The sequence below is a fragment of the Myotis brandtii genome, unplaced genomic scaffold (genome assembly GCF_000412655.1).
Source record: "Myotis brandtii unplaced genomic scaffold, ASM41265v1 scaffold422, whole genome shotgun sequence".
Taxonomy (NCBI): Eukaryota; Metazoa; Chordata; class Mammalia; order Chiroptera; family Vespertilionidae; genus Myotis; species Myotis brandtii.
In genome coordinates this window covers 4,427,875-4,455,474 of record NW_005366171.1, presented here as the reverse complement: position 1 = coordinate 4,455,474, position 27,600 = coordinate 4,427,875, and the positions used below count along the sequence as shown (strand labels likewise).

The following is a 27,600-nucleotide window of genomic DNA, read 5'->3' as shown; positions in this document are numbered from 1 at the left end:
GGAGGGCCCTCGCCGCAGAACCAGCCATGAGTGGTAGGAAGGAGGGGAGAGTCTGAGGCTACAGTGGGGAGAGGTGGGGAGTTAGGACTAAGCTGCCTCTCCCTCAGGAAGGGAGGGCCCTGGAGGACACAGAAGCCCAGGCAGCGAGTACTCAGTAAGCTTATGTCTCAGGGGACAGACAATTTCAGATTAAGGAGAGAGCCAGGCAGCTGGGTTTGAGGCTGGGAGTAGGACTGTATTTTCAGGAGAGTTCCTCCCTGAGTTCCCAAGCTTTTATACAACTATTTACTCCATTCCATCCCTCCCTCCCTCCCTTTTATTTAGTGGTCACTTCCTCCCCTGGCTGTCCCTCTAACCCTCTGCAGGCCCCTCTCTCCCCTCCTCCCCCACCAAGGCCCCTGCACTCTCTCCCTGGGAGGGCCTTCCTCCCAATAACTGGAGTAGGAAAACATACGTGAAGAAAGGAACTCTGCCTACTGTTCAGGAATGCATCCTAAGGCAATAAAATTGTAAGAAAATGCAAATAAAATAAAATAAAAAGACAAAAGCCTGTAAAAATCAGCAGAGTGGCTATCTTCAGGGAGGAAGAAGAGGATTAAGTTCCAAAAGAACAAAAGCCTGTAAAAATCAGCAGAGTGGCTATCTTCATGGAGGAAGAAGAGGAAGGATTAAGTTCCAAAAGGGCAACTTGGCGGGAACTCTTGGAGCTGGGAGGGCTCCTCTCCCTGAGCTGGGGGTGGTTGCATGGTGGCTCTCTGGGTAATATCTCACTAACCTGAACATTTATATCTTATGCACCTTTCTGTAGCTGTGATATTTTCACAGTAAAAATGATTAAAAAGACATCTGACTGTGCAGAAGGTCAGATGAGGTAAATGATATCAGAGAAAACAATAAATGCTTTGGGATTCGAAGGTGGGGGAGATGGCAGCACTCTAGCAATGCCCTCGTCTAGGGTGAGGGGTCTTCCAAGCCCAGGCAGAACAGAGGCCAGTGGCTCTGTATGGCTGGACAATGGTTCCCGGGCCTTAGCCTTAGGAACCCTTGCCCATGTGGTCGCCACAGCCAGGTGCACCCAGGCCCCAGGCCCTGCAATGATGAGCAGCCACAGGGCGACATACCAAGGATCTGGGGAACCTCCTCAGGGCTCCTCTCCACCCCTAGACACCCTCCTGTATGCCTCTACTGGGCCTTATCCCAGTTGCAGACGGACCCTCTCCCACCCCAGCTGGGCTTGGAATTGGCTCCAAGTTCTCCTGTTGATAGACCAGGAGCTCTCAGGCCTGACACTCAGCCTCCCTGTCTGCTCCCACCTGGTTCATGCATCTATCTGAGCCTCAACCTGGGGCCCTGCCCAGTGGCTGAGCCGTGTTCATGCCCAGTCAGTCCTATGCCCTGGGGCTGATTCTTGTCCTCCCCTGATGGCTTGGTGTTGTGTTTCTTAAATTCCACTCAAGTCAAAGGACAGGAAGTTACCCCAGGTAGAAACTGCTAGAAAGGCAGAGAGGAGAAAGAGTGAGCTTACCAAGGGAGTGAGCGCGAAGGGGAAGGTTGGGTGGTACTGGAGCCATGGAACAGGCTCCTCAAAGCCTCTTGCCCTCTCCAATCCTTTCTACCCACTCTAGCTGGACTGTTCAGCCTCTGGGGAGGCTTGTGTTTCCAGAGAACGAAACGGTTGTGAAGCTTGGGCAGCAAAAGTCCTCTGAGATGCAAACCCCAAGTTTCCAGGGGACTTCAGGGTACGGCAGGGCTGAGTGTCAAACAGCCTGGCAGAGGATGTGTTTTCCTGACCTTGAAACCACTTTGCCATGAAAAATGCCTCCACCGCCGCCTATTTGATTTTTTTAAAAAAATTAATCCTACTGGAAGATATTTTTCCATTGATTTTTATTTTTTATTTTTAATCCTCACCTGAGGATATTTTCCCACTGATTTTGGGAGAGTGGAAGAAAAAGGGAAAGACAGAGAAATACCAATGTGAGAGAGACACATCGATTGGTTGCCTCCTGCCTGCTCCCCAACCAGGGCCGGGGGGTGGGAGAGGAGCTTGCAACTGAGGGACGCGCCCTTGACCAGAATCGAACCTGGGACCTCTTGGTCTGCAGGCTGATGCTCTATCCACTGAGCCAAACTGGCTAGGGCCCTATTTGATTCTGAAACACCCTAAAAGAATTGCCCACATTGGCGCATTGCGTAAAGTCTGTAGCATTCACTGCCGAATCTCCCTGTCTAGGGAGGAGCACGAATGCATAGGGAGTGCTGGGTACATCTCTCACCAGGTACAATTTCACCAAACACTGGTTCAGTTCTCTCCACACTGGAAATTCTCAGCATGGGCGTGACGCCCAGTGTAACAACAAATAAAACAGATGTGTTTCTCCATTCCCATTGGGCAGGAAGTTTCATATTAAGCAGTTCAGTAATTGTACGAGACTTGTCATGGATGTGCTGAAATATCCCTATAGGTTAATTGACGTTGGGGAAACTTGTCTGTCTGGAGGGAAATAAATGCCTGAACACTGAAGTATCAGAATGAGTACTTCTAATCTGTCACTAGGAAGTTTCATATGAAGAAGCTCGAGAAAACAGAAGCAGACATGCTGACCACAGCTCTCCTACTATCTCTCTCCTACCCAGAGATAGGGTGCTCACCAACTGGGTACAGTCTATTCAGGGACCATTCCTAATGCCATTAGGATACTAGAGTGGCCTTCCCAGGAAGAAACACTTAACAACAGAGGTGGGGAAACTTTTATCTGCCAAAGGCCATTTGGATATTTATAACATCATTCAAGGGCATACAAATTTATCAACTAAAAAATGAGCCTGCTGTGTTTGGTCAAACATTTAATTAACTCACCCCTAATGCCTTGGAAGGGTCAGACCACGTGATTCCACAGGCCTTGGAGAGGCGGGCTCTGGCCAGCAACCCTGTAGCGGTGGTCATCCCTAGAGGCGCTGGCAGGGGCCAGGGCATTAGGGGGGCGCTAGGGGGCGGCAAAGCTGAAGGAGGAGTAACTGTCAAACCTTCCCACTTGGCGCCATTCTTTAAATTGTACGTGGCTGTTTGGCAGCTGTACCTGCTCAGGGCAGGGCTCCAATCTCCTGGAGCGGGGTGGGGGCTGGGCCAGGGTGGGGCCAGGTGGGCTAGGAGTGCTGGTTTAGCCACACCCCCAGCGAGGTTCAGGGCACTTCCAATGCGGAGACGGTGCTGCTGCTGTGGGGGGAAAGGTCTGACCCTGGGGGGCCGCTCAGGCCTGCCTCCACCCGGGTCTGGAGTTGTAGGGAAGAGAGGCATGCCTGGCCTCAGCGGAGGGGGCCGGCAGTGGTGGGCCGCGGGCCCCGGGTGCCTCGGGGCGCTGATGGCTCCAGGGGCACCGACGGTGTGCTATTGTTGTGAGTGCCCCTGGCGGGGATGGCAGGGGAAGAGATCGGGAGTTGGAGGTGCGGGCTATGGCTACCCCTGAGGCTGGGTCTTCTCCCTGTCCGGTAAACCTCCCCGTCCTCCCGGGGGTGCGGGGGCTGGGGTAGGGTGTCTGTACAGGGGGATTGGAAGAGCTCCCCATGGCCACTTCCTCTTCCTTCTTTGCAGTCCAGGCTCCTGTCAGGCGCTCTCCTCAGACCCCTGGGAACTTGGCTCCAGCCGCCCACCCCCTGCTGCGCCCACATCAATATGCAAATTGGTCATTACTGGGACACTGTAACAGTCAATTAGCATATTACCTCTTTATATGTATAGATTCTTAACTTTCTATCGTCAATGTCTTATAATTTTCAGAGTACAGGTCATTTACCTCCTTGGTTAGATTTATACTTAAGGTATTTTATTCTTGTGAAGGCAATTGTAAATGGGATGGTTTTACTAATTTCTCATTCTGATAGTTCATTATTGGTGTATAAAAATTAAACTGGTTTCTGAATATTAATTTTGTATTCTGTCACTTTATTGAATTCATTTAGTTTGAATAGTATTTTGTGTGTATGTTTAATCTTTAGGGTTTTCTCTATGTAGTATCATGTCATATGCAAGTAATGACTGTTTCACTTCTTCCTTTTGATTCTGGATGCCTTTTATTTCTTTTTCTTGTCTAATTGCTGTGGCTAGGAATTCCAATACTATGTTCAATAAAAGTAGAGAAAGTGAACATCCTGATCTTAAAGAGAAAGCTTTCAGCTTTTAACTGTGGAATATAATGTTAGCTGTGGGTTTGTCATATATGGCCTTTATTATGTTGAGGTATATTCCATTTATCCCCACATTACTAAAAGTTTTAATCATAAATGGATGTTGGATTTTGTCATGTGCTTTTTCTGTCTCTGTTGATATAGTCATATGATTTGTATTTTTCATTTTGTTTATGGGTTGTATCACATTAATTGATTTGCAGAATTTGAACCAACCTTGCATCCTGGGAATAAATCCCACTTGATCATCGTATATAATCTTCCTTTGTATTTTTGTTGTGTCAGTTGTCACTGCTCCTTTTTCATTTCTAATTGTATTTTATTCAGTCCTTCTCCTTTATTCTTGGAGTATCGCTAGAGGTTTATCAATTTTATTTTTTCAATGAACCAGCTCTTTGGTTTCATTGATATTTTCTATTGTTCTATTGGACTAATTTCATTTATTTCCACTCTCACCTTTTTTTATTTCCTTCCTTCAACTCATCTTCTCAGAACCCCCGGAACCGCTGCAAACCTCGGAGGGAAAGCTGCCTTCCAACTGATGCCAGACACTCCCGCTTCTCCCGTTTGGGTCCGAGTCCCCAGCGATTCGCCCGTATCTGGAGCTCAGAGTCTGAGACTCCCCCCTGACCGAAAACGACAACCGCGCTCTCAGCCACCAGCCCGCTTTGCGCGCGCACCTCCGCACCTGAGTATTTTCCACACTGCGCCTCCTCTGAGCCTCGGTGTGCTGTTATTTTTCCTTCTAGTTGAAGAGTCTCTCCTCAGCCAGCCTTCCTGCGGTTCTGGGTGATGTCCGTTCCGTCTTTTAGTTGTATTTTTGAAGTGGTTGTTTGCGGCAGCAGTCTGCGGTGTTTACCTATGCCGCCATCTTGGTCTCTCTCAATTTTATTTTTTCAATGAACCAGCTCTTTGGTTTCATTGATATTTTCTATTGTTCTATTGGACTAATTTCATTTATTTCCACTCTCACCTTTTTTTATTTCCTTCCTTCAACTCATTTTGGGCATTATTTTTCTTTTCTCTAGTTCCTTTAGCTAAAAGGATAGATTGTTTGAGATTTTTCTTGTTTCTTGAAATAGGCCTATATTGCTATGAATTTCCCTCTTAGAATTGCTCTGGTTGTGTCCCACAGATTTTTAGGATGTTAGGTTTTCATTTGTTTCAACGTATCTTTTGATTTCTTCCTTCATTTCATTGGTAACCCATTCATTGTTTAGTATCATGTTATTTAACCTCTATGTGTTTGTGTGTTTTTCAGTTTTCTTTTTATAATTGATTTTAGATTAATGCCACTGTGATCAGAAAAAATACTTGTTATGATTTCAATCTTCTTAAATTTATTGAAATTTGATTTATGGCCTAATGTGACCTATCCTGAAAAATGTCCCACCACATACACTTGAAAATAATGTATATTTTGCTGCTCTGAGGAGAAATGTTCTAGAAAAATCAATTAAATCCATCTGATCTGATGTGTCATTTAAGGCCACTCTTTCCTTGTTGATTTTTCTGTCTGGATGTTCTATCCATTACTATATTATATTATTATTGATCTCTCTCTGTATGCCTAATTTCTGTATAACTCATAGATTTACACATGATCTTCCTACTTTCCCTTTTAACTTTTGTACTAGCTTTATAGTTGGTGATCCACCACTTTTATTTAGTATGTTTGTTTTTATCAGTGAGAATTTTTTCTTTCCTGTATTTTCTTATTTATGTTTTTGATTATTTTTTCTCTTCTTAAAGAAGTCCCTTTAACATTTCTTGTAAAATTTGTTTTAATACTGGTTTAGTGGTGATGAACTCTTTTAGCTTTTCCTTGACTGGAAAACTCTTATTTCTCCTTTGATTCTAAATGATAGCCTTACTGGGTAGAGCATTCTTGGTTGTATGTCTTTGCCTTTTGTAACTATTTCTTGCCATTCCTTTCGGCCTGCAAAGTTTCTGTTGAGAAATCAGCTGACAGTCTTATGGGAGTTCCCTTTTATGTAATTAACTGCTTTTCTCTTGCTATTTTTAGGATGCAATCTTTGACTATAACCTTTGGCATTTTAATTATGATGTGTCTTGGTGTGGACCTCTTTGGGGTCATCTTATTTGGGACTCTCTGCACTTCTTTGATTTGTATGTCTATTTCCTTTGCCAGGTTAGGGAATTTTTTAGTTCTTTGTTCTCTCTCTTGCCCTTCTGGTACCCTTGTGATCCAAATGTTTGCTTGATGTACCTCAGGTCCCCTGTATGCTTGATGTTGTCCCTCAGGTCCCTTAAACTATCCTAATTTTTTTTTAAATTCTTTTTCTTTTTGGTACTAAATGGGTGTTTTCTGCTGCTTCGTCTCACAGATCACTTATTCAATCCTCTTCTTCATCTAATCTGTTGTTGATTGCTTCTAATGTATATTTTATTTCAGTTATTTTATTCTTAATTTCCAACTGGTTCTTTTTTATGTTTTCTATGTCTTTATTAAAGACCTCACTGAGTTAATCTATTTTTTTTCCCTAAGATCATTGAGCATCCTTATAACCACTGTTTTAAAGTCTGCATCTGGTAGATTGCTTGTGTCCTGTGGGGCCCAGAAGTGCAGTCTGTCTGCCTGGTTACCTGAGCTGCTCCAGTGGAGTTCCTTGTGTGTTTTGTATGTGCCCTCCTGTTGTAGGTGATCCATGATTGCTGTTGGCACATTCGTCAGTAGGACTGGCCCTCAGGCTGACTAGTTGTGAGAGCTGGTTGTGACTATTGCAGATGAGCTGTTGTGCTGGGACTGACCCACAGAGCAAGAGTCACTTTAGGGCTTTGATGCAGCCAAGCCTGCCAATTGGGTGTGTCGTTTGTCGAGCTGGTTGGGTGGTGTTCTGGGGTGGTCTGAAGCCACCCACCAATTGTGTTGGTTTTGGGGGTCCTTAGGAGGGGAACCACTTGCAGGTCAAGGTCAGCCTCTGGTTGAACCTGCCACCCCTCTATCTAATCTCCAAACAAAAATCCTACCTGATCCTTATGGTTTAGCCCCACTACCACCATGTCTATCAAACCATCCTCCACCCCAGAGAACAGTGAGCACCACCCCCTCAGTTCTCACAACTTGTTAATTTTATCTCTTTCATGGCAATTATCACCATTGTCCTTTTGTTCTGGTGACTGGGTACATCTCTTTTCTCCCCTGAGTGGCCTCAAGTACCTTGAGGTCAGGATAGCCTACCTCTCTTGGCATGAGGGTCTCAGGCCCACTGGACAGTCAGTGAAGGACCACTCCTATGTGAAGGTTTGGGTGGAAGAATTCAGAGCAGAGGCAACAATGGGGAGAGAAAATACACAATCCCTACTTGTTAACTTGCCTTTCAACACCCAGGAAAGTCAAGCAAAAGGGCCCACTTATGGCATTCTTAATATTCCAAATTGACATAAACAGAAAACTATCTTCAACACAGCATTGAATAGTCCCCTCCTCCCCCATCGAAGCACTGATGATAGTGCTGGTAAACCTTGGTAGTGCTGGTAAAATGAAATATTTCAGTCAGTAAGTTTCAGGAAATAAACATCCGTACTAAGAAGAACTCCTACATGCACAAATGCACACATAGCTCCAAGCGCCAGCACAGAAGGGCTAATGGAGCATTTTGTTATTTGTGCCTTTTGTGTGTTTTTTTGTTTTTTTTAAAAAACTCTTACACTTTCAATCCAAACCCGACAAATCATCCTTGGACAGTTTGGAGTAGGCACAGGGCAGGAAAGGCAATTATGCTCAGAGCAGAGCTGCCAGCAATGACTCCCGCAGCTTCCCCTGCCTGACCTGGGATACAGCAATTTGGCAGGTCAGTACCCTGTCCAGGGACCGAAGAACCTGGAAACTGGGCACAGGGCAGTTTCTGCAGCAGCACCTCTGCTCCGTACTGTGTCTGCTTGGGCCCTTATCCCTGTGATCCCATGCATGAGAGTTCAGATTTTTTCTTCCCATGGCCATGTGATTAGCAGCTCACAAAGGATTTCCAGGACTGGGCAGCTGTGCCCTGTCACACCTTCTAAAAATGGTAGAGAAGACTTCTGAAAAGAAACTCGTCCTTCTGTTCTCAACCACGAGCCTTGCCCTGTGTCCCCAACACTCATGTACAGGAAGAGGGTCTCATCATCTTGTCACAAACCCAGGAAAAGAGCAAAGTACCTTCTGGCCGAGGTTTTGGCTTTTCCAACCCTCCATCTTGCATGAGCTCAAAGGCAAAGGAGACGTTTAAGACCTGGAAAGAGAAATGCAGTGCCTATGTTATTGCACACTCATTCCTGGGCCCTTGTGGATCCTGGGATCTGCCCCTGGGAAGTGATGGAGCTAGAGGGACAGAGGCTGAGCTAAAATGTCCTAATTTGAAGGAGAAGTGAGGTTACCAAAATGGGCAGGCCATGTGGAGTGTGGGCTGGCCTATCCCAGCCTACTCTTCGTGAGTACTGCTGGAGACGTTCAAAATCCTTGTTTTGTTCTACTGTGTTCCTGTGTTAACTACCAGGATTTTCAACTCAGGCACATTAGTGCTCTCAATTGAAAGAATCGGAGAGCAAGACATATGCACAAGAAGCAGAGAAGGGTTTCTGCCTTGGATCAAATGCCCCTTGTCTAGCACACAGGCTGTGGCAGCTTATAAGAGTCATCGGAATGAGGCTGAGTGTAGGTAGTCAGGTATGACCAGCCTTGTCACTTCTGGGAGAGATGAGACTGGCCAGTGATACCTGGATGGAGCATATGACTAGGGGACCAAGGCCAGGCTGTGATGGGGATGGGTGAAGAGAAAGTGGTCAGATGCTCTGTGGTCTTCAGGTAGCTCCTTTCCAGCTCAGTGCTCATCAGAATGGGCCCCCCAACCAACCACTGAAGACCATGGGTAGACAGGAAGCCGCTGCCTTTTCCCCAGATGCCCCAGCATAGCTGTAGGTGGATGAGTCAGAGCATGTGGGTTAAGGTCTCCCTCCACATTGCTTCTCCTTACCTTCTGTTCAAAGCTGTCCGGGGTCAGGAAGAAGCTGTGCAGGGGCACAAAGTAGCCCTCCAGGAGCCCCATGAGTAGCACCAGGTACACCCCATCTGCAAACTGGAGAAAGAGAGCCAGGTGAAGGCACTGGGTCCTTGAGTCCCCAGGCAAGCCCCATCCAGAGGGCTCGTCAGCTTCTATGTCAACATGTCTGGCCTGTTCCATATCTGGCTGGTCCAACACTGGAGACAGCATCCATGGTCCTGATCTCAGTTGATCCAGCATTTATTTATTTTTAAATATTTTTATAATAAGGATTTCTTTTTCTAAATATATATTTTTAAATCTTTTTAACATATATATATATATATTTATTGACTTCAGAGAGGAAGGGAGAGATAGAAACATCAATGATGAGAGAAAATCATTGATTGGCTGCCTCCTGCATGCCCCACATTGGGATCAAACCTGCAACCCAAAAAAAACAAAAACAAAACAAACAAACAAAAAAAACCCCTGCAACCCAGGCATATGCCCTTACCAGGAATTGAACTGTGACCTCCTGGGTTCATAGGTTGATGCACAACCACTGAGCCACACCAGCCAGGCATGATCCAGCACTTATTGAGCACTGGTCATGTTCTAAGCCAGGGGTCCTCAAACTATGGCCCTCGGGCCACATGTGGCCCGCCGAAAACATTTATCCGGCCCACCGGGTGTTTTTGCCACCACTGCCTGTCCTGCTTAGCAGCCGACTCGTCCCGGGCCCGCAGTGTGCATGTGTGAAATGTCTAAGGGACAGTGAACTGGCCCCCTGTTTAAAAAGTTTGAGGACCTCTATTTTAATCCCTGATCCGGCACATGGACCACAGTTATGGGCCAGGTGTGGCCCCTTCCCTAGAGGAGCTCACAGCCCAATAGGGAGACTGATGTGGAGAAAACGCAGCAGCTGCTCTGATGAAGAGAAGCAGGTTGGCTTGTGTGACAGAGTCACTCTCTCCCACTGAAGGCAACAGGGAAGGCTTCTAGAGGAGGCGCTGCCTGAATGGAGACTGGAGGGATGAGCAGGAATTAGCTAGGGTGGGGCAGAAGGAGGAGGACAAGGGGATGTCCAAGGCCAATGGCATGAGGCTACGAGGGTGAAGTACTTTGTGAACAAAGAACTCTAGTGTCATACAGGCCTCGTCATTCTCCTTTCTCACTGTATCATTGCTTAAGAGGCAGCACCGTGTGGCTATTACGAAGTTGGGCTCTGAAGCTAGGCCTCCAGCTCTACCACTCACTGGCTGTGTGATTTGAGCAAGTTACATAACTTCTCTGTGCCTCATTTTTCTCATTGGTAAAATGGGGATGACCGAAGTGTAGTTACTACTTAATAGGGTTATCATGAGGACTAAACCAGTTAATAGGTATAAAGTGCCTAGAGTACTGCTTGATGTGTAGGCAAAACTTAATAAATATTTAACTATAGCAGGTCCTTGAATAACATCATTACATTATAAGGTTGATGAGAAAAAAAATTGACTTTCAGCTGTGGCCACTGTCTGTGTGAAGTTGGCATGCTCTCCCCATGTCTGCATGGTTTCTTCCAGGTACTCGGGTTTCCTCCCACATCCCAGAGATGTGCACGTCAGATGAATTGGCGTGTCTACAGTGTCCCAGTCTGCGTGAGTGTGGGTGGAGGGCGTCTTGTCCAGGGCTGGGTCCTGCTTTGTGCCCTGAGCTGCAGGGATAGGCTCTAGCCACCTGTGACCCTGAACTGGAGCAAGCAGATTAGAAAAGAATTCTTACTTATTTTTATTAAGATTTCTTAAATGTATGCAGAACTCACATTTATTTCAATGTTTAATATTAGAAAAGTTGGGGAGGGGGTCTTTATTTAGAACTTTGGTGACATTTTTGTGACCAAAAATACGCTGTAGGAACTTGGTTATATCAACTAGCCTATGGGAAAATTGGTTTAGTTATATGTCATTTTGCTTTGAGTCACGATTTCTAAGACCCTATTGATGATGTGAAGTGAAGATGTACTGTATTGCTTACTATCTGGGAAAATAACAAAGCAATCAGGACACAACTTACTGGCAAAGTACAACTGTGTGCTGAGGGCCGGGACAAGAGGCTTAGAGCCCTACCTTCCCATCTAGGACAGTAGAGTCTGGACGGGCTGGGAACCTGGTCTGAGGGACCATCGATTCCTAGGCTAAGCAGAGGGATTCAGGTATTCTGCTCAAGGAAGGGCAAGGTGAGTGTGTGCTGGGCACTGGGGCAGGCTTGTGGAGGAGTGGAGGCCTGTGGGATGAAGGAAATGTGGAAGGAGGAGGTGTTCTAGGTATGGAGAGGGGCCTGAGCAAAGGTAGAGAGGTCGGGTGAGTATCTGGTATCCTAGAACCTTTCAAAGGAAGTGGGGCCACCAAAGGTTCGTGGGCATAAACAACAGTTGCTAGAGTTCACAAGAGGCCAAAGTTCTTGGAATCATCTTAGGAAACTTAAAAAAAAAAAAAAGTAGACTGAATTGCCTGGAATGTGAGCTGGGCCCGAGTCAGAGATCTGCCAGGTGGCTGGCTGGTGGGCCTGTGCTTCGCCTTTGTTATGGGCATACGACCCTGCATGAACTTGGCCGAGGTGCAGCTTCCTGCCTGCTTCCATCCATCAGGTGGGTAGGGCCTGAGCATGACTCAATCCTAGGTCACTCCAGAGGTGGACAATGCAAGAGCAGACCCAGCATCCATGTTAAAATCAAGGCCTGCCCATGGAAATAGTTAACTGGGCCTCATTCTGGCTATGGCTGGAATGGGCTGAGAATAAAAAATTCCAATCTATCAACTCAGGGGAGGACCTTGGGTTAGGGTCGGGGTTACTCACAGCTCTGAGCGCCACTGACATAGACAGCTCCCACCCTGACTGCTCTTTCTGATGACTCGATGGTAAACCCGCAGACAAACACCAAACACACTCACCAGAGACTCCCTTTCATAGCACAACCTGTTCATGCAAACTTAGGGGAAATCCCAGAGCTCATTCTAGCTCATTCGAGGAAATATCACTTTTCCAGCGTGTTCCCTAACTCCCCAAAGAGAATGTAAACTCGTTCCACAGAGTCCAGACACACTCAGTCAGTACTCAGGCACAGACCTGGAATTGCTTTTATTTATTATGTATTTATTTTAAAAATATTTTTATTGATTTCAGAGAGGAAGGGAGAAGGGGAGAGAGAGAAACATCAATGATGAGAGAGAATCATTGATTGGCTGTCTCCTGCATGCCCAAGCCCGCAACCCAGGCATGTGCCCTGACCCCCTGGTTCATAGGTTGATGCTCAACCACTGAGCCACACTGGCTGGGCCAGGAATTGCTTTTAGAAACAACAAGAGATGTCCATGTGCTCAAAAGAAAACCTCATTTTAGAAATTCATCACAAATGAAAGAAGGTCGGGAAACAAAATACATTACACAGCCTTAAAGTATCTCCCACTAAAGATTAGTTATTACTTATAAAGGAGGGAGAGGACCTTAGCAGTAGGGAGGTCTGGTGGACACCAGCTTACCCCTGTGATCAAAGTTACTGTCACCAGTCACGGACTGCTGGACAAAAGTGGCTGAGAAGACACCATTACTCAGGTGGTATTGTTACTGAAAATGCATAACCTGAATCTAATTGTAAGGAAGGACATTTAGAGACATTCTATGAACCAAATAGCCTGCACTCTTCAAAAATGACGTCATGTAAAGAAAGGCTGAGGATCTGTTCTATAACAAGACACTAAAGAAACATGACAACTAAATACTGCATGTGAGAATATTAGGGAGACTGGAAAAATTGGAATATAGAGTGTTTCTTTGAACCATGTGATTGTCGAAAGTAGTCAAATATCAGCAATTGCATATGGTTTAACCTAAACGATGTATTCTACCAATGTTAATTACCAGAATTTGATCAGTGGATGTGGTTATCTAAGAGGATGTACTTGTTATTAAGAGATGTATGCTGAAGTGCTTAGGTGGAGAGAGAGAAAAAAGAAACCCCAAATGTGGTCAGATATTAATAGTTGGTGTATGTAGGTGAAGAGTGTTTAGATATTCATGATAATATTCTTGCAATTTTTCAAAGTAAATTCAGATAAAGTCCAAACAGGAATAGAATCCCCTCCCTCCTGGGAAAGCTTGAGGGTCGTTGTGGAAAGCCCTCCTGGCCGTGCAGGGATGGGGCACTTGGAATGGTAGCTGTTGAGCAGGGCCTGGCCCCCCACGCTCCCTTCAGGGCTGTCACCCACCTGGGTTTCCAGTTCTGTGACCTCCAGGTTCAGTTTATTCAGGTGCTTGTTCACAAAAGTGATGAGAGTCTAAAAAAAGAAGCACAGGCAGCTTTGAGATGGAGACTCTCACCAGTGCCAGGCCCTCGGGGCCACCTCAGTGACTCCACCGTGAGGACAAGGACCAGGGTGACCACATGTGATGAGGCCCTGCTGAGAGCACTGGGCCTGGGATCCCTGTACCGAGCTGAGTGAGGATCAGTGAGCAGCCTGGGAGGCTTTTCTGCAAAGCCTCTGGAGTTCATAGGAAAGAAGGCTCCCAAAGATTTACGGTCCTGGACACTGTGATTCAAACTGTGAGAGGAGCTAGGAGTCCTGAGAGTGAGAGGTGGAGAGTCTGACCCCAGGGTCAGGAGGCCAGAGAAGAAATGACCCCACTGGGTCCCTCCTTCCAGTCCCTTTCTAGGTGCAGGTGCTTGTGCCTGTGTGGAGGCAGGGACGGCTGGAGGTTGAGTAAGGGTGGGAACAAAGGGTGCTCATAGTAGTCTCAGAACCCCCTGAGAGACGCTATCATCCTGATGGGAGAAGAAAGGGACTGGATGAGTTCTCCAGTGAGAACAAGACAGGAAAAATGGACATCAAGCAGGAAAGCCCATGTTTGCAGAGACTTGGCGATAAGACCAGTTTTAGGAAGCTTGCGAGCTACAGGGATGATGTTTCCTAAAATGTTTTGCTACCCCCTCCCCCATCTTTCCTGCTTCCCTCCCAGGCACCTTTCCCACCTTTTTCACCACGTTGAGCTTATCGGGTGCATGGTCGAACAAGGTGTCGAAGGCATCACGTTCTGAAAAAGAGGGAAATGTCGATGAAGGACACAGCTGATTCCTGGTGGGAAGCCCACCCCAGGTCCTGGCCACATGGTCAGGTACAGATGGAAACTTTCCGGGGTCTGAGGCTGCGCGGGGAACTCTAGAAGCTGGGTTTAGGGCAGAGATTTGGGTTATGCTCACCTAAGGAGCTGTGTGTGTGTCCACCCTCTGTGTCAAACCTCTTTTGGGCCGGGACTGAGGGGCTCTGTTAGGTACTTTAACTGGGGACTTGTTATTTCTCTTCAGTCTCCGTGTTCATTACATTATGATTTAGTCATGGCTCCAAAGTGTTTCGGAAGCTTTTATATCAAATATCAAATCACTTCACCGCCTAGCGATCAAAACCAGGACACCCGGACAACCATCCTGGCAGCACGCGTGCATCAATACACAGGTTGGGAACCAGAGCCCCCGGACAGGATGCGAGCTCCTCCTCTTGAGTGACCTAGTCACTTCGGTGCTTTGTGCCTCAGTTTCCTCTTCTAAAATGCCATCTGAGAAATGAACCTCCCAGGTGTGTTATGAGATGAAAGATGGGAAAGTATGTGCAAGTGCTCAGTAGACTGATATGTCTACTGATCTGAGTTGTTTTAGCATTACTGGAATCGTTCAAAATATGCACAGCAAATACAGGATCATAGGAAGTAGCAAAGCCACGCCCCCTGCAGGTCTCTCCTAGCTGCCCCCCCGCCCCCCCGCCTCCCCACATTCTCTGAACTGGGAAGTGAAATAATGGAGGGAAACCTGGGGGGAGGCAGGTTGGTGGTCTTGGGTCTGTATCTCCCTACTCTTGCACCGATGGGCAAATCCGAGACTTCCAGGAAGGTGATTGTGACCTCTGACATTCACAGATTTGTGAACAAGCCCAAAGTTGTGGGAGATGGGAGAGACAGGAGCTATGAAAAGGAAAGAGAAAGAAGCAGCTTCCAGAAGGGCTGGGCAGAGAGGAGACAGTCCAAGTGTGTAAATACACCTCCTTTCTTTACTCTCACCATACGCTTAGAGCAAGACTGCCCAGGACCCATCCAGAAGCCCAGCAATGTCAGTGGTCTGGTTACTTTCGAAAGGACTATGCAACTGTGGTTAGTTTTCCTCTTCCCACCAGTAAGCAGACCCTCCCTACCACGCAGCTCTGTCACCAGGCTGGTGCAGACACTGCAGGACGCAAGCTGAGTGCCTATGGTTCCCAGCTGCTGCAGAATTAACTAGACCCCCGTGGAAGCCACCAGCACCAATGCACAATCTTACGCAACTCACCATGCCTTCCGGAGAGAGCCCTGTAGGAAAAGGAGAAAGAAAACAGTGTGAATCTTCTCTCCTCGCCCTTGATTGAAAAGCCCCAAAGCTCTCTTGGCATTCTACACTTAGTAAGTTCCCTGCCCAGGGTGCTGTGGGCATTAGCCTGGGGAGGTCAAGTTCTTCTCTTTCCTATACATCCTGTGATACCCATCAAGCTGCACCTCGCCTTGCTCCAGGATAGGTTTTTCTCAAAGAGGGCAGGAACTGGAACTGGACTTTTAGCAGTGAAGCAGCAGAGAACTAAGAACACAAGCATTAAAGACGGACTACTTAGGTTTAAATCCAACAGAGCCATTTGTGTGCTGTGTGACCTTGAGCAAGCTACCGAACCTCTCTGGGCACCAGGTCTCTTATCTCTAAAATGAGGATAGCATGTTGTGAGCATTACATAATTTAATAAGTGGAAAGATTTTAGCACAATTCCTGGTATATAGGTAAATGCTCAATATATTTTTTTCTTAATACATTAGTGGGTCTCATCAGTTTATTCCAACTGTGCTTCTATCACCCATTACATGATGACTTGCGGGTAATGCACTGGAAAGAACAATGAACTTGGAGTTAACTGCTGGACGTACCAGTGATAATCTCCTTCTCCACCTTTGGCTGTGGGGTTTTAGGAGGTGTAATCATTGCTTCACGTGTGTATTATGAACATCGACAGATACAAAAATGCTTCAGAGACTAGAGTGTATCATCAACTGATTAGGAGTTTGCATCCTTGTTTGTCTATGTGGCAAGATGGCAGAAAGGGGCCATAGAAAGCACAGGGGCAGCTGAGAGATTGCTCTGAAAACTGAAGCTTCATGTTCCCTGATTTGGGAGCTTCTCACAGGATCTTCTCAGACACATTTTCCTCTTTTCCACAGACAAGCAGAGGTTAGGGGAGGTGGGGGCGGGACGGTGAGGAATTCTCCTCCCGGCAGGCCTGTCAGGGCAGCTTTCAGCCTGCCCCTCACAGAATCAAGGCCAAGAATCAGTGTGCCTTGTACATCAGCTGCCCCCTCGGCTGCCAGGATTGGACCCTGGAGTGGCGCGGAGGCAGGCCATCAACTGGCCATCTGGGGAAGGGCCTCCCCACATCTCTGCCCTATCCTGGGCCCCCATGCATAGTGTGGTCCACAGCACTCTGGACCTCCGTCAGCCACAATGGGGGAGGGGAAGTGAGTTTCCTAGAGATTGGGCAAGGCTTGGATGGTGTGGGTCAACTGTGATGGGGAAAAGCCAGAAAAGTCAGCAATGAAGGACATGGGAAAAGGGAAGGCCGAGCTCTTCCCACATTAAATCCTCACACTCTGTGGTTAGCAAAATGCTCCCCACTTCAGAGATGAAGACACTGAGGTCAGAGAGGTTAAGAGACTAACAGGTGAGTAAAGTGGCAGAGTCTGGATTTGAACTCAAGTGAGGTTGGATTAGAGGTCTCTGCTCTTTTCACTTCGTTCTTCTTGTTCAAGGGAGGACAGAGGAGAGATGGAGCCAGGGGATGCATAAAACGAACTTTGCCCAGCCTCGCATGTGGCCAGGGCTCAGGCCTGCCCAGGGATCTCAAACCCACACACGGTCCTGCTCTTTTTGCTTAAGACCAAACTTGTCTTCCCCACAGCAAACCTCTTACATGTTTTGATATTCCAATTTCTTAAAGTAAGTGAAAACAACAAAAACACCCCTCTAAGGCAGAGAGGGGCTTTCTGGGTCATGGCATGTGACCAAATCAATCAGATTCAGAAAAGGAAGAAAAACGTCCTTTTGAAGGCTAACAATTTAAATTCAAGTCCATGTTTATGGCATGACGATTTCATGCTGGTTGGCTTTTGGGGGCACACTTTTTTCCCGGAGTGCCACAAAATTAGAATTTTTCAATCACTGCTAATTCTCTCTCCCCACTTCCCCACCCAAGTTTGTACCTTAAGCATTGAGAGGCATGTTTTGAATGCATGGAAAAGGCTAAGCTATAATCATTGGCTGAAGTATAATCCCTCTTGCAATCCCAATAAATGAAAACTAAATATCAGCAAATGGACGAATTTCGGAGAAACATCTGTGTTCCATTACAGAATCGCTGGCAACAATGGTGTTGACATACTCTGTGTTACCAGTTATTTCCTCTTGGATTTGCCGAGACTGGAGGATTCCTTCTCGTTTCTGAAACGGGGGTGGGGAGAAGGGTTGGGAGGAGGAGAGAAAAATATGCTTTAGAAAAATACAAAATACTGATTAGCATTCCTGATACTGAGAACGTTACTGGTGTTTAAGAAAGTGAGTCTGGAGTTGAGAGGCTTCCAGAAGTGAAACAAGGCCCCTGGCTTCCCGGTCCTGGACCGTACCATTCGTACTTCAGTGCAGTTCGTGTTTAGTCCAAACAAGTAGGCTGTTTCTTGGATGGTGAATCTTTTCTTTCTTTATTGGAAGACATTCTGTTGGAAGCAAACTGTTTGCCTCCTGGAGTAATCCACAGTAAACCAAATGGAAATGAAGGCCAGGGTGTGTCTGCCCTCCAGCTGGGGCCACAGAGGAAAGCCGAGAAACACATTCAGCTGGGGGGCTGGGGTGGAGGAACCCAGGCCAGCTTGGAGAATTCAAATAGAGGGAGAGTTTGTTTGTTTTTCCTTCTTTTTAATGGATAAATACAGGAGCTTTCAAATAACCAGCACAGTCCTCAGGTAATTAGCTTACTCTCTGAGCAAAGGTTAAGTAATTTGGAGGCCCACCCAGCCCATCCATCCGTCCACCTATCCATCCATCCACCCACCTACCTACCTATCCATCTATCTGACATCTATTCCACCCACTCCCATCACTTCATCCTCCCTTCTTTGTTTCATTGATCAGTGCCTTCTAAGTACAATCCCCTAATTAGTACCTTCTATGGACAAGCCCTTGAGTTGGACTTGGAGCAAATACCTGAGGAACTTAAAGAGTAAAATGTCATAGATGAAGCAGGTATGTAAGAATGGTTTTCCCCAAACAGGGTTTTTGCCTGATGACCCAGGTCAGTTATTGGTAGGATCCCTTTTGCTCTCAAAAGTGTCTTGGGTAATAAATCACATGGTCACCCTATGCAGAGAGAAAGTGCTGAATGCAGGACAAAGGCAGGCACGTTCAGCGGGGGATGGTCAGGGAAACCGTCCAAGGGGAGGGGTTCTTGACCTGGCACTCAAAGGGCACAGAGGAGAGGTCATCCCCCCAGGAGGAATGGCCTAAGCCAGTGGTCGGCAAACTGCGGCTCTCGAGCCACATGCGGCTCTTTGGTCCCTTGAGTGTGGCTCTTCCACAAAATACCAACTTCTGCGCATGGGCCACGAAGTTTCAATCGCACTGTACGTGCGCGCCCGCACATGGTATTTTGTGCGGGGAGATTCATTGCATAGTCAGAGGCCCTGGGAGGGTGGTCTGGGTGTGGAAATCAGTTGTCACAGCAAATTCATCTATGTGGAAGAGCCACACTCAAGGGGCCAAAGAGCCGCATGTAGCTCGCGAGCCGCAGTTTGCCGACCACTGGCCTAAGCAAACAGGCAGAGTCAGAGCACAGTGCATTGAGGGGAGGTTTGCAGGGAGGGTGCCATGAGTCAATGGGGAGCCAAGTGAGTGCTGGTTTAGAATTTAATCCTCGCTGGGTGGGCACGGGAGCTAATGAAGCAGTGCTCGGATGCAGGAGGACCTTCAGGTGGGCATGAGCAGGGAGATTCATTGCATTAGGTTCCTGCATAGTCAGAGGCCCTGGGAGGGTGGTCTGGGCGTGGAAATCAGTTGTCACAGCAAATTCATCTTCCTCAAAGGCTGAGGTGAGTGTCCACAAGGACCTTCTGGCACTGGTGTCTATTGAAACCTGCCTTCTTGACCCTCCTGCCAAAACTTCCAGAACCTTCTCTTCACATTCTCAATAGCCACAGAATCTAGGGTCCTTGCAAAAGACTCTGACAGAAGGAAAGCTAAAGCTGAGTAAAGAGTATATCTGAAAGAGATGAAGAGGAATGGACTAGCAAAGCAAAAGAGGAAGTAAACATCACTGAAAGGAGACCCGATGAGGATAAATCAGAACTTTTCCAAATACACCTTTAACATAGGTAACATTTTCACGGGGGGCCGATGGAATCTGTGTCCTTGTCTTGTGAGGCCATTCACAGATGTAAAACCTCAGCCACACATCACGCAGAATTAAATGCCTTTGTACACAATGGAAAAGAAATCTGGGTTAAATGACCCCTCACACTGCGTCCTGATTCACCTCGATCCACTGTCTGTTCCCCAAAGAGCTCTCTGTCGTTCAGTGACTCACAGCCAATTCCGAGTCCTGCTTCTGTGCCTGTTTAGCTTGATAAAGCAAAACACCCCATAAAACCTGACGTGCATTGATGCCATTTTATGTAACGTGTCCTCTTTTCTCCCTCATGCTAACAAGGCTGCCTACAGGACAAATTAAACCAACAACAGCCTTCAGATGGCCCATAATTGAGCTCAAAATAAGGCATGAGGCATGGGCTTGCCGTGACCACTGTTTCAAAATAGAAGCCCCCCTTCTCCTGCTCAGATCTTGAATCATAGTTTTAAAAAAAATGTAATGAAACGGATTCACACATTATTGACGGGTAAAAATAACATAATAGAGAGATGGCCTGGATTCACTAGGAAGATGCTTGGATCAGGAAGCTCTGGGCTGGCCACGTACCCACAGCAGACAGAAAATGCTCAGCACCATGCTTGACACAGTTGAGTGCTCAATAAATGAGGCCAATTAGTCCCTTTCAGTCACCTGCACTTAATGTCTGCACCACACACGTTCGCATTGGCTGTGGGCCCCTGATAGCCCTCTCTGCTGTTTATCTCTGGGCGGGGCCAAGGCGTCATAGTCCTATTATACCCCCTTGATGTGTAGCAAGTTCAGTACCCAGAAGGTGTAAAAGAAATACTTTTTCATTAGGGCACAACTGAGCACCCCCAAGTCCTCTTCCATTCACATCTGATCCCTGAAAGCTCAGCTCAAAGACCTTTTGTCCTGGAAACTGGCCTGGCCTGGCGCGGCAAAGCTCACCAGCCCTCCAGGCCCGTCCTCACCACTGGACGCAGAACTGCCATATCATTCTCTATTCCAGATCCCTGGATACTCTGGGAGCTGCTTATAAGGGGAGTCTTCCCTTGCAGCATGTTTATTTGGAAAAGAACAGAAACAAGCAAACCAAATGACCTTTTGCTAAATGGCATAAAGTTGGAAAATAAAATTGAATTTGAGTATCTAATGGGGTTAGGGGTAGAATGAGATAGTCACAGGGAGAGTGCACACCCTCATTGTGGAAATTACACAGCCATGTGAATGGAAATTCCATCCAACGATCTGGAAAAGATGATTTGAGAGCCCAGCTGTGCTGCTCGGGGCGGGTGAAAAGGGGCAGTGTCCTCAATCCAGGCCCGCCAGTCGGGTCTCTCAAACACACGCATACACATGCACACGTGCCCTCACGTCTGTCTCCTCCCCATACCTGCGCACCACTGTTTACCCAAAAGATGATTCTCTATGGCTTACAGGGTGTGCATGCACGCACACACACACACACGCACACACATCTCTTTCCTCCTTATCCTTTTAGACACATCTCACATACATACCATACACCCGCAAATATACATTACACAGACACCCGCTCACACACACACACGCACACACATACACATACACACACACACCTCTTTCCTCCTTATCCTTTTAGACACACCTCACAAACATACACACCATACACCCTCAAATATACATTACACAGACACCCTCCTGACAAAAACACGCAAACCCCAGGTACTTGCCCACCTAAGGCATTCCATATACAAGCACACACTCTCCCACCCTTTGCACCCATGGTATCTGCCTTACCTGGACCACAACCACTTGGATGGAAACATGGTCTGGCAGTCGGATTGGGGCCCTGAAATACTGGGACAGAGCAACCAGCAGGTGCAGGATGGCTACCAGGCTCTTGGCATGAACAGCTGAAATAAAAGATGATGTAAATAATTAGAGAATCTTCTTCTAGGTTCTAGGCAGATAGAAGCAGATATTCGAAATGTATCACATCCACTGCCCCTGTAATCCCACCCCTGAGGATCAGGGGACACCCTTGGTCATCGCAGGCCTCACCCTGGGCCGCCTCATTCTTGGCCAGGTCCCAAGGCGCTAGCTTCTTAGATCATGCCATTGCTGGATTTCCAAGGCCGTGCCCTCTGCTTTGATCTAAGGCTCCCACAGAGACCCTGACAGTGGCTGAATTCTGAGTTCAGATCAGCTCTCCACCATTTCCATGTCTTTGTTCACTCTATTTTAACAACCATGTGTGTGTCTGCTTTGCACCCTCCTTCCCTTCCCACTTGACTGTGAGCCCTTTGGATGATCACCACTACCCTTGTCCTAAGGCTCTACCCAAAGCAGGCTCTCAATACATGGACACTGAGTCAGGAACACTGGACCCCTCCCCCTTTGATGAGGGCTCTAGATCCCTGGAGGAAAGCGTGACAGATATCGAAAGGGCTTTGTTGCTCTCTTGAGTGTCAGGTATGGTCAGTGTAGGCAGTGCCCCTTGGGGAATAGCTGGGAGGAAGTGTTCAGGACCAGCTGGCTTCTGTAGCTACAGAGCGATGTGCTGGATGCTAAGCCATTTATATTAGAGAAATCTGGGCAACTATTGGGTTATAGTTTTCTCAGTAGATCTGAGGAGAAAAGGACAGTGATGTAATGGGGTGCACACACGGTTGGGCAGACTGGAGCTTGAGTTCTGACTTGACAGCTCTACCATTTATTTACTGCCGACAAGACCTCTGGGAGGCCACTCAAGGACTCGGAGCCTCAATCTGCTCATCTTCACAATGGGGATAGCTGTGCCTGTGCAGAAATATCGGTGTAAAGCATTTCAAGAGATAATGTAAGCAAAGCTCCTAGCCCGTAGCAGATGCCCAGGAATGGTTGATATTTTTTATTATAATTTGAGAAAGTGCCTGGCATCTAGGCAATTAAGTCACTTTCTCTCCTTTGTTTCTTATGGAAGGGAAGATCCACCAGATACTTTACCTGTCTTCACAGTCCTACCAGCCTCACGGTTCTTCATTACAGGGGTCATGTAAGGCAAGAACAGAAAAATGCCCATTTTGCGTACTTAGCATGACCTGGGCCCAGCGTTAGGGTGTCCTTCTGTCTGGGCTAGGATTGATGAGTCTGCTCTACAGAAGCCTTGAGAAATCACCAAAAAAAGGAAGTGATTCAGACATTCCTTGGGAACTCATTAGAGCTTCTTGTTATCACAAGGCTTTCCATGGACAGCGAACAGCAGCTCAACACCACCATCAAGCAGCAAACAGCTAAGATCTGCTTCTAACTCCGCCTTCCAGAAGTTTTCAGTTCTGAGCTTCTGAGCATTGTTGAAAGTGTCACCCGTAGTAACAGCCTCAAAGAAGGCTCCTGATGTGGTGTGCTCACTCACGTGATCAGAACCGCCACACCCTGTCTAGTCACCCAGGGTTGTAGGACATTTGCTACCTTTCTCCTTTTTAATCACAAAACACAATTCTAGAAAAGCTATAGCCCAAAAGCTTGTTCTTGCACACTGGTGACAGTGTATGTCATCATGACTGTCTGGTGAGCAACACAGAGAGCAATGTCATGAGCACCATGCCGATGCCAGACCCTTTCAATGAATGCTCTGTCTGGGGAATTTTTTTTTTCCAAAAGAAATAATTATACAGTTTCTCTCTCACACACACACTACATGTACAAAGATGTTCATTATTGTGTAATATATCTAGAAAACACTGTCCACTAGCAAAAGGTACATTTAGACCAGTGGTTTGCAATTTTATTATTATTCTTAAGCAGAGAAACCCTTTGTTCTAAAAGCCATTAGACAAAACAGATGAAAAAAGGACAGCTGCTCTGGTCCCTGAGTCCTAATTGCAGCCCCCCCCACCCCCCCACAGGTGCTTCTCCTCACCCCCTTTATCCTGCCTGGAAAGATGACACAATGTCCTCAAAGTACCAGGAAAGATAACGGGAGGGACGGAGCTTCCCCCAGGGCTGTGCCTGCCACATTCCTCACGGAAGAAACCAGGGCTGCTTGTAAACAGGCCCAGCAGTTCTTGAAGCCCCGAGGCATCCTAGGGAGCTAGCCATGGAAATAATTATTCCCTCCCACCTAGCCATTTATCTCCCTTCTGGGAATCTATGACGGGACTAATTCAAGAAAAGCAAAAAGAGACACAACCTAAGACATTCAGCAATAGGCTGCCAAACGTCCTGAAAGGATCAACGCCAAAGGGTTCAGGTTACGGGGGATGTCTACCCCATGAAACAGAGCAGCTATCAGAAACGATAACTCTGTAGACCACATGGGAATACAGAAAATATGTATGACTTACTACTAAGTGAAAATAACAAAACACATGATGCACCTGACTTCATCAAGTAAAAATACGCGTTGATGTGGAGAGTAGGGGGCGAAGATGAAAATAGCCAGACGAGAGTGGCAGTGTGAGCGATTATTTTACTCATGCACATTTCCCTATGAGAAATGACAGTGAACATGATGGTGGTCCTCGTGTGGCTTTAAAAAATCCCCTTCTTCTATCCGAGCCTTTCCCCAGGTGGGTTCCCTCGTAAGTGAGAAAGTGTTTTATTTGGAAGGGTACGTGGAGATGGTCCGTATTCAAAGGAGTGGGAAATAGGATTAAAAAAAAACCCCAAAAAACTAAGCAGGGGTCTTGATGAGAGGACTTTGATGCTTATTACTTTATGCTTCAATGCTTATGACTGTTGTGGATTTCCAAAATGCAGGTACCTTTCTCAAACCAGTGATCAAGCTTCCTTTTTCCTCCCTTCCTTCCCCACTGAACACTATTAGCACGCCCGGGACACAGCACAGACAGCATCTAGGGCCCAGAGCCACGGCCTCCCCCTCCACCCTCCCATGTCTCCCTGGCAGAGGATGCCCTGTTCCCTGTTCTGTGCGAGGCGGCTTTTCACACTGTGCGAGCAAAGGTGTAATTATGCTGAAGGAGGTACTTGGTGTCTCGTCTCCAATGTCAGATGTTAGAAACCTGCTGAAGAGATTCTCACTGGCAGTTACTGGGTCTCTACGCTGAGAGGTGAAGATTCCTTTTTCTTTGCTAAGTTTGAAAGGTGTTTTTATGGGGGTGGGGGGGTGAGGATGTGTCCATTTTAGGTTTTATAATTGGGTTCACTAAAATATAGTATTGAACCCTTTAATACTTAAAACAAAGGCAAAGAACACAATCTAAATCATGTTATCAATCTAAATGCACACTTTTATCTATTGCAAGCAACTAAACAACTCTGGACTCCCCACAGGAAATAACGTCACTATGGAGTCACCGATTTGCTGATTGAATGTTGGTTCTGATAAAGACTCATTAAGTCCATATTAGACATCTAGGCCCTTGAGGCAGCAAAAGAATGAATGGTTCATGCTCTCTGAGATCCATGACCTATCTAGCTGTGAAACCTGAACGGAAAAATCCTGTTCCAGTGCCTACAATGTCAGCCATATCTTTTCTTCTGGAAAATGAGTGATGGAGAGGAAGGCTGTGGGTATTGTTCTAGAGCCATGCCCTTACCCACCCCCACCCCGGCTTCTCAGCTGCCTGCACTTAAGGATCTCTGCTTCCTGAAGCCCCTAGAAGAGCGTTCTCAGAAGGTCGTACTGGGACACGGAAGTAGCTCAATGAACACAAGTGTCCTTCCTCTCCCCATCTTACATGAGCGCCTACAGAAAAGGCACCCTGGATTTTGACATCACTTGTCCCAGAGAGTCCTCTGTGTGGGAGATGTGTCCCTCCTCAGTAAGATGAATGGGCCTGCACCCACACAGGGCTGGCCAGCTTCCTGGCTGGCTTCTGGGGGAAACCTCACGGTACAGACCACAGGCATCGTTCACCAGAGCCTTTTCTCTTGGTAACACTCACAGTCCACATTCCACTTGATGCTTCTGGGAGGAAGTTTCAAGGTTTCGTTGATCTTCTCCAGGACAGTCTGAAGCTTTTGCTTCTGCGCAATCTCTGACTGGGTGACCTCGGCCACGTTCAGCTTCTCACTCTCCAGTTTCTCTGGGGCGACACAGGAAAAGAGAACAGCTGTGATCTTTGGCCACAGACAACCTCAACTCATATGCATGCCCTCACACATTCACTCGCTCGCTCAACATACACATGCATACCTCGTTTTATTGCACTTTGCTTTATTGCTCTTCAGAGATGTTGTGTTTTTTACAAATTGAAGGCCAGCCCCAGCAAAAAGATGATGACTCATTTTATTGCAGGGATCTGGAACCAAACCCACAGGATCCCTGAGGTATGCCTGTAGATGAGGGACACTGCTCTCCCCTCCTCGTTTGACAGTGGCTCTGGTGGGGCCAGTAGGTGAAAACCTTGAATCGCCAAATTATAAGAGCCCAGGACCTTAGAAGTGGGGCCTTTAACCCAGTCTGTCATATTTGAGCTCTTTTTTTTCCTATCATTCTGGGGGTTCTCCCTCCTCTTATTCTGCCTTCTCCAAGGACATCTTTGTGCCCTACCTGGAAAGCCTTCTGTGCTTCCCCTGGGCAAGTCCTTATTCAGGACGTTTTGTACATCCCCGTAGTATAATATGTGTCACGCTGAGTCGTAGTTATCTGTTTTAAGTACCTTCTTTCCTTTAAAACCCTCCTGGAAAGTTACTTATTTGGCATGTCCTAGTTCATCAATTCTAAGGCACACTTTTTTTTTTTTTTTAAGATTTTAACAACCCTGAAATCAGGTTGTGTCTTAAAATTGATGGCACTCTACAAGTGCAGTCAGGCAGGTAGAAGATGTGAGTTTTCACGCATCTACATGTGTGCATTTGGTCGTAGCTCTGCTTGTGTGGCCACTCCCATGTCTCAATAAGCCTACAAGAGCGGTTTCAAAACAGAAAATAAAAATTCTAAGTAGTAAGGAAGCTTTGCGTAGGGTTTTTCTTTTTTCTCTTTTTGGGTGGTACTTATATAATGGTATGTTTTAAAATCAATGGTTATTGTATGCAATGATATAACTGCTTAATACTTAAAATAATTAGATTGTGCTTTGCCTTTATTTGTCTAAATTATTATTCTTGTCTATTAGAAAGAACTTTAGACTCTCTAACAAGAAATACATTGTCTGCTATTAGATCCATCCAAGTCGCCCTCCACACCTCATTCAGGATTAATAGAATCTGACACTCTGAAACGTCTTTAAAGTATCTTTCCCCCTCATTTTTAGAGACTGTCATACAAAGTAATTAAACTTTACCATACATCAATAATTCCCCTATTGCTAACTTATTTTATTTTCAAGCAGCTCTAGCTGATCCCAGTCAAATGCCCCTTGGGTAATGATGAGGTTGCCCTGGAGAATTCCTGCAGGTCCAGTGCATTTAATTCTTTTCAGTGTTTTAATAGGATGCTCTCCAGCTATTCTTATCTCTGATAGCCTGAAATATTAACTTCCTCTGTAGTTGCCCGAAGCCATCATTCTTTATTTCTAAAGTTCAGGGATTTAGCAAGTCTGCATGTAAATGTCTTCCTCTTGAATGTTACACCTAGAAAAGGCCCCATGAGCCTTTTCCGTTTTTAGGCTGTGAATTCCTATCTTGGATCCTCTTCTACTGAAGAAACAACAGGTAGTTTTCATCTTCCATTGCCGCTGCAGTGTGGGGAGTTTGGTAGAGGCTGCCTGAAGTGCTAGGTTAAGGAAACCTGTGAAGCTTTATCTTGGCTCAGAGGGAAAGACTGCTGGGATAGAAAGGCCACACTGTCCTGGAAGTGGGCTGGGAGGCCGGAGGGGAGGAGTGGCAGCATGAGAGCCACTGTGTAGCTAGCCTTATTGTATTATACGATTGCCTATGACTTTCCATATTTATAGCCTGCCGGCTTTGGACTTCTTGGAGTGAATAGCTTAGGTCTCTGAGTCTGTTTCCTAGGTCAATCACCCTTCCTTCCTTCCTTCCTTCCTTCCTTCCTTCCTTCCTTCCTTCCTTCCTTCCTTCCTCCCTCC

General features: G+C 46.6%; 1 protein-coding gene and 1 long non-coding RNA gene across 4 annotated transcripts in view; one reads left to right on the top strand and one right to left on the bottom strand.

Moving 5' to 3' along the window:
• The window catches only part of LOC106727427, a 15,611-nt gene extending 1,184 nt beyond the window's left edge, over window positions 1–14,427 (top strand). The window contains exons 2-4 of the long non-coding RNA XR_001363610.1: window positions 6,355–6,360; window positions 11,389–11,396; window positions 14,415–14,427. This is a non-coding gene — a long non-coding RNA (uncharacterized LOC106727427). The remainder of the gene's footprint in view (window positions 1–6,354; window positions 6,361–11,388; window positions 11,397–14,414) is intronic.
• PARVA (parvin, alpha) overlaps window positions 1–27,600 on the bottom strand; it is a 101,932-nt gene that overhangs the window by 2,642 nt on the left and 71,690 nt on the right. For all 3 annotated transcript variants that reach the window (XM_005873984.2, XM_014545893.1, XM_005873983.2), the window contains exons 5-12: window positions 25,516–25,656; window positions 21,425–21,540; window positions 17,648–17,706; window positions 15,523–15,542; window positions 14,179–14,240; window positions 13,418–13,486; window positions 9,162–9,263; window positions 8,348–8,420 (exon numbers count right to left, since the gene is read on the bottom strand). In XM_005873984.2, the coding sequence (XP_005874046.1) occupies window positions 8,348–8,420; window positions 9,162–9,263; window positions 13,418–13,486; window positions 14,179–14,240; window positions 15,523–15,542; window positions 17,648–17,706; window positions 21,425–21,540; window positions 25,516–25,656 (642 nt within the window). The remainder of the gene's footprint in view (window positions 1–8,347; window positions 8,421–9,161; window positions 9,264–13,417; window positions 13,487–14,178; window positions 14,241–15,522; window positions 15,543–17,647; window positions 17,707–21,424; window positions 21,541–25,515; window positions 25,657–27,600) is intronic.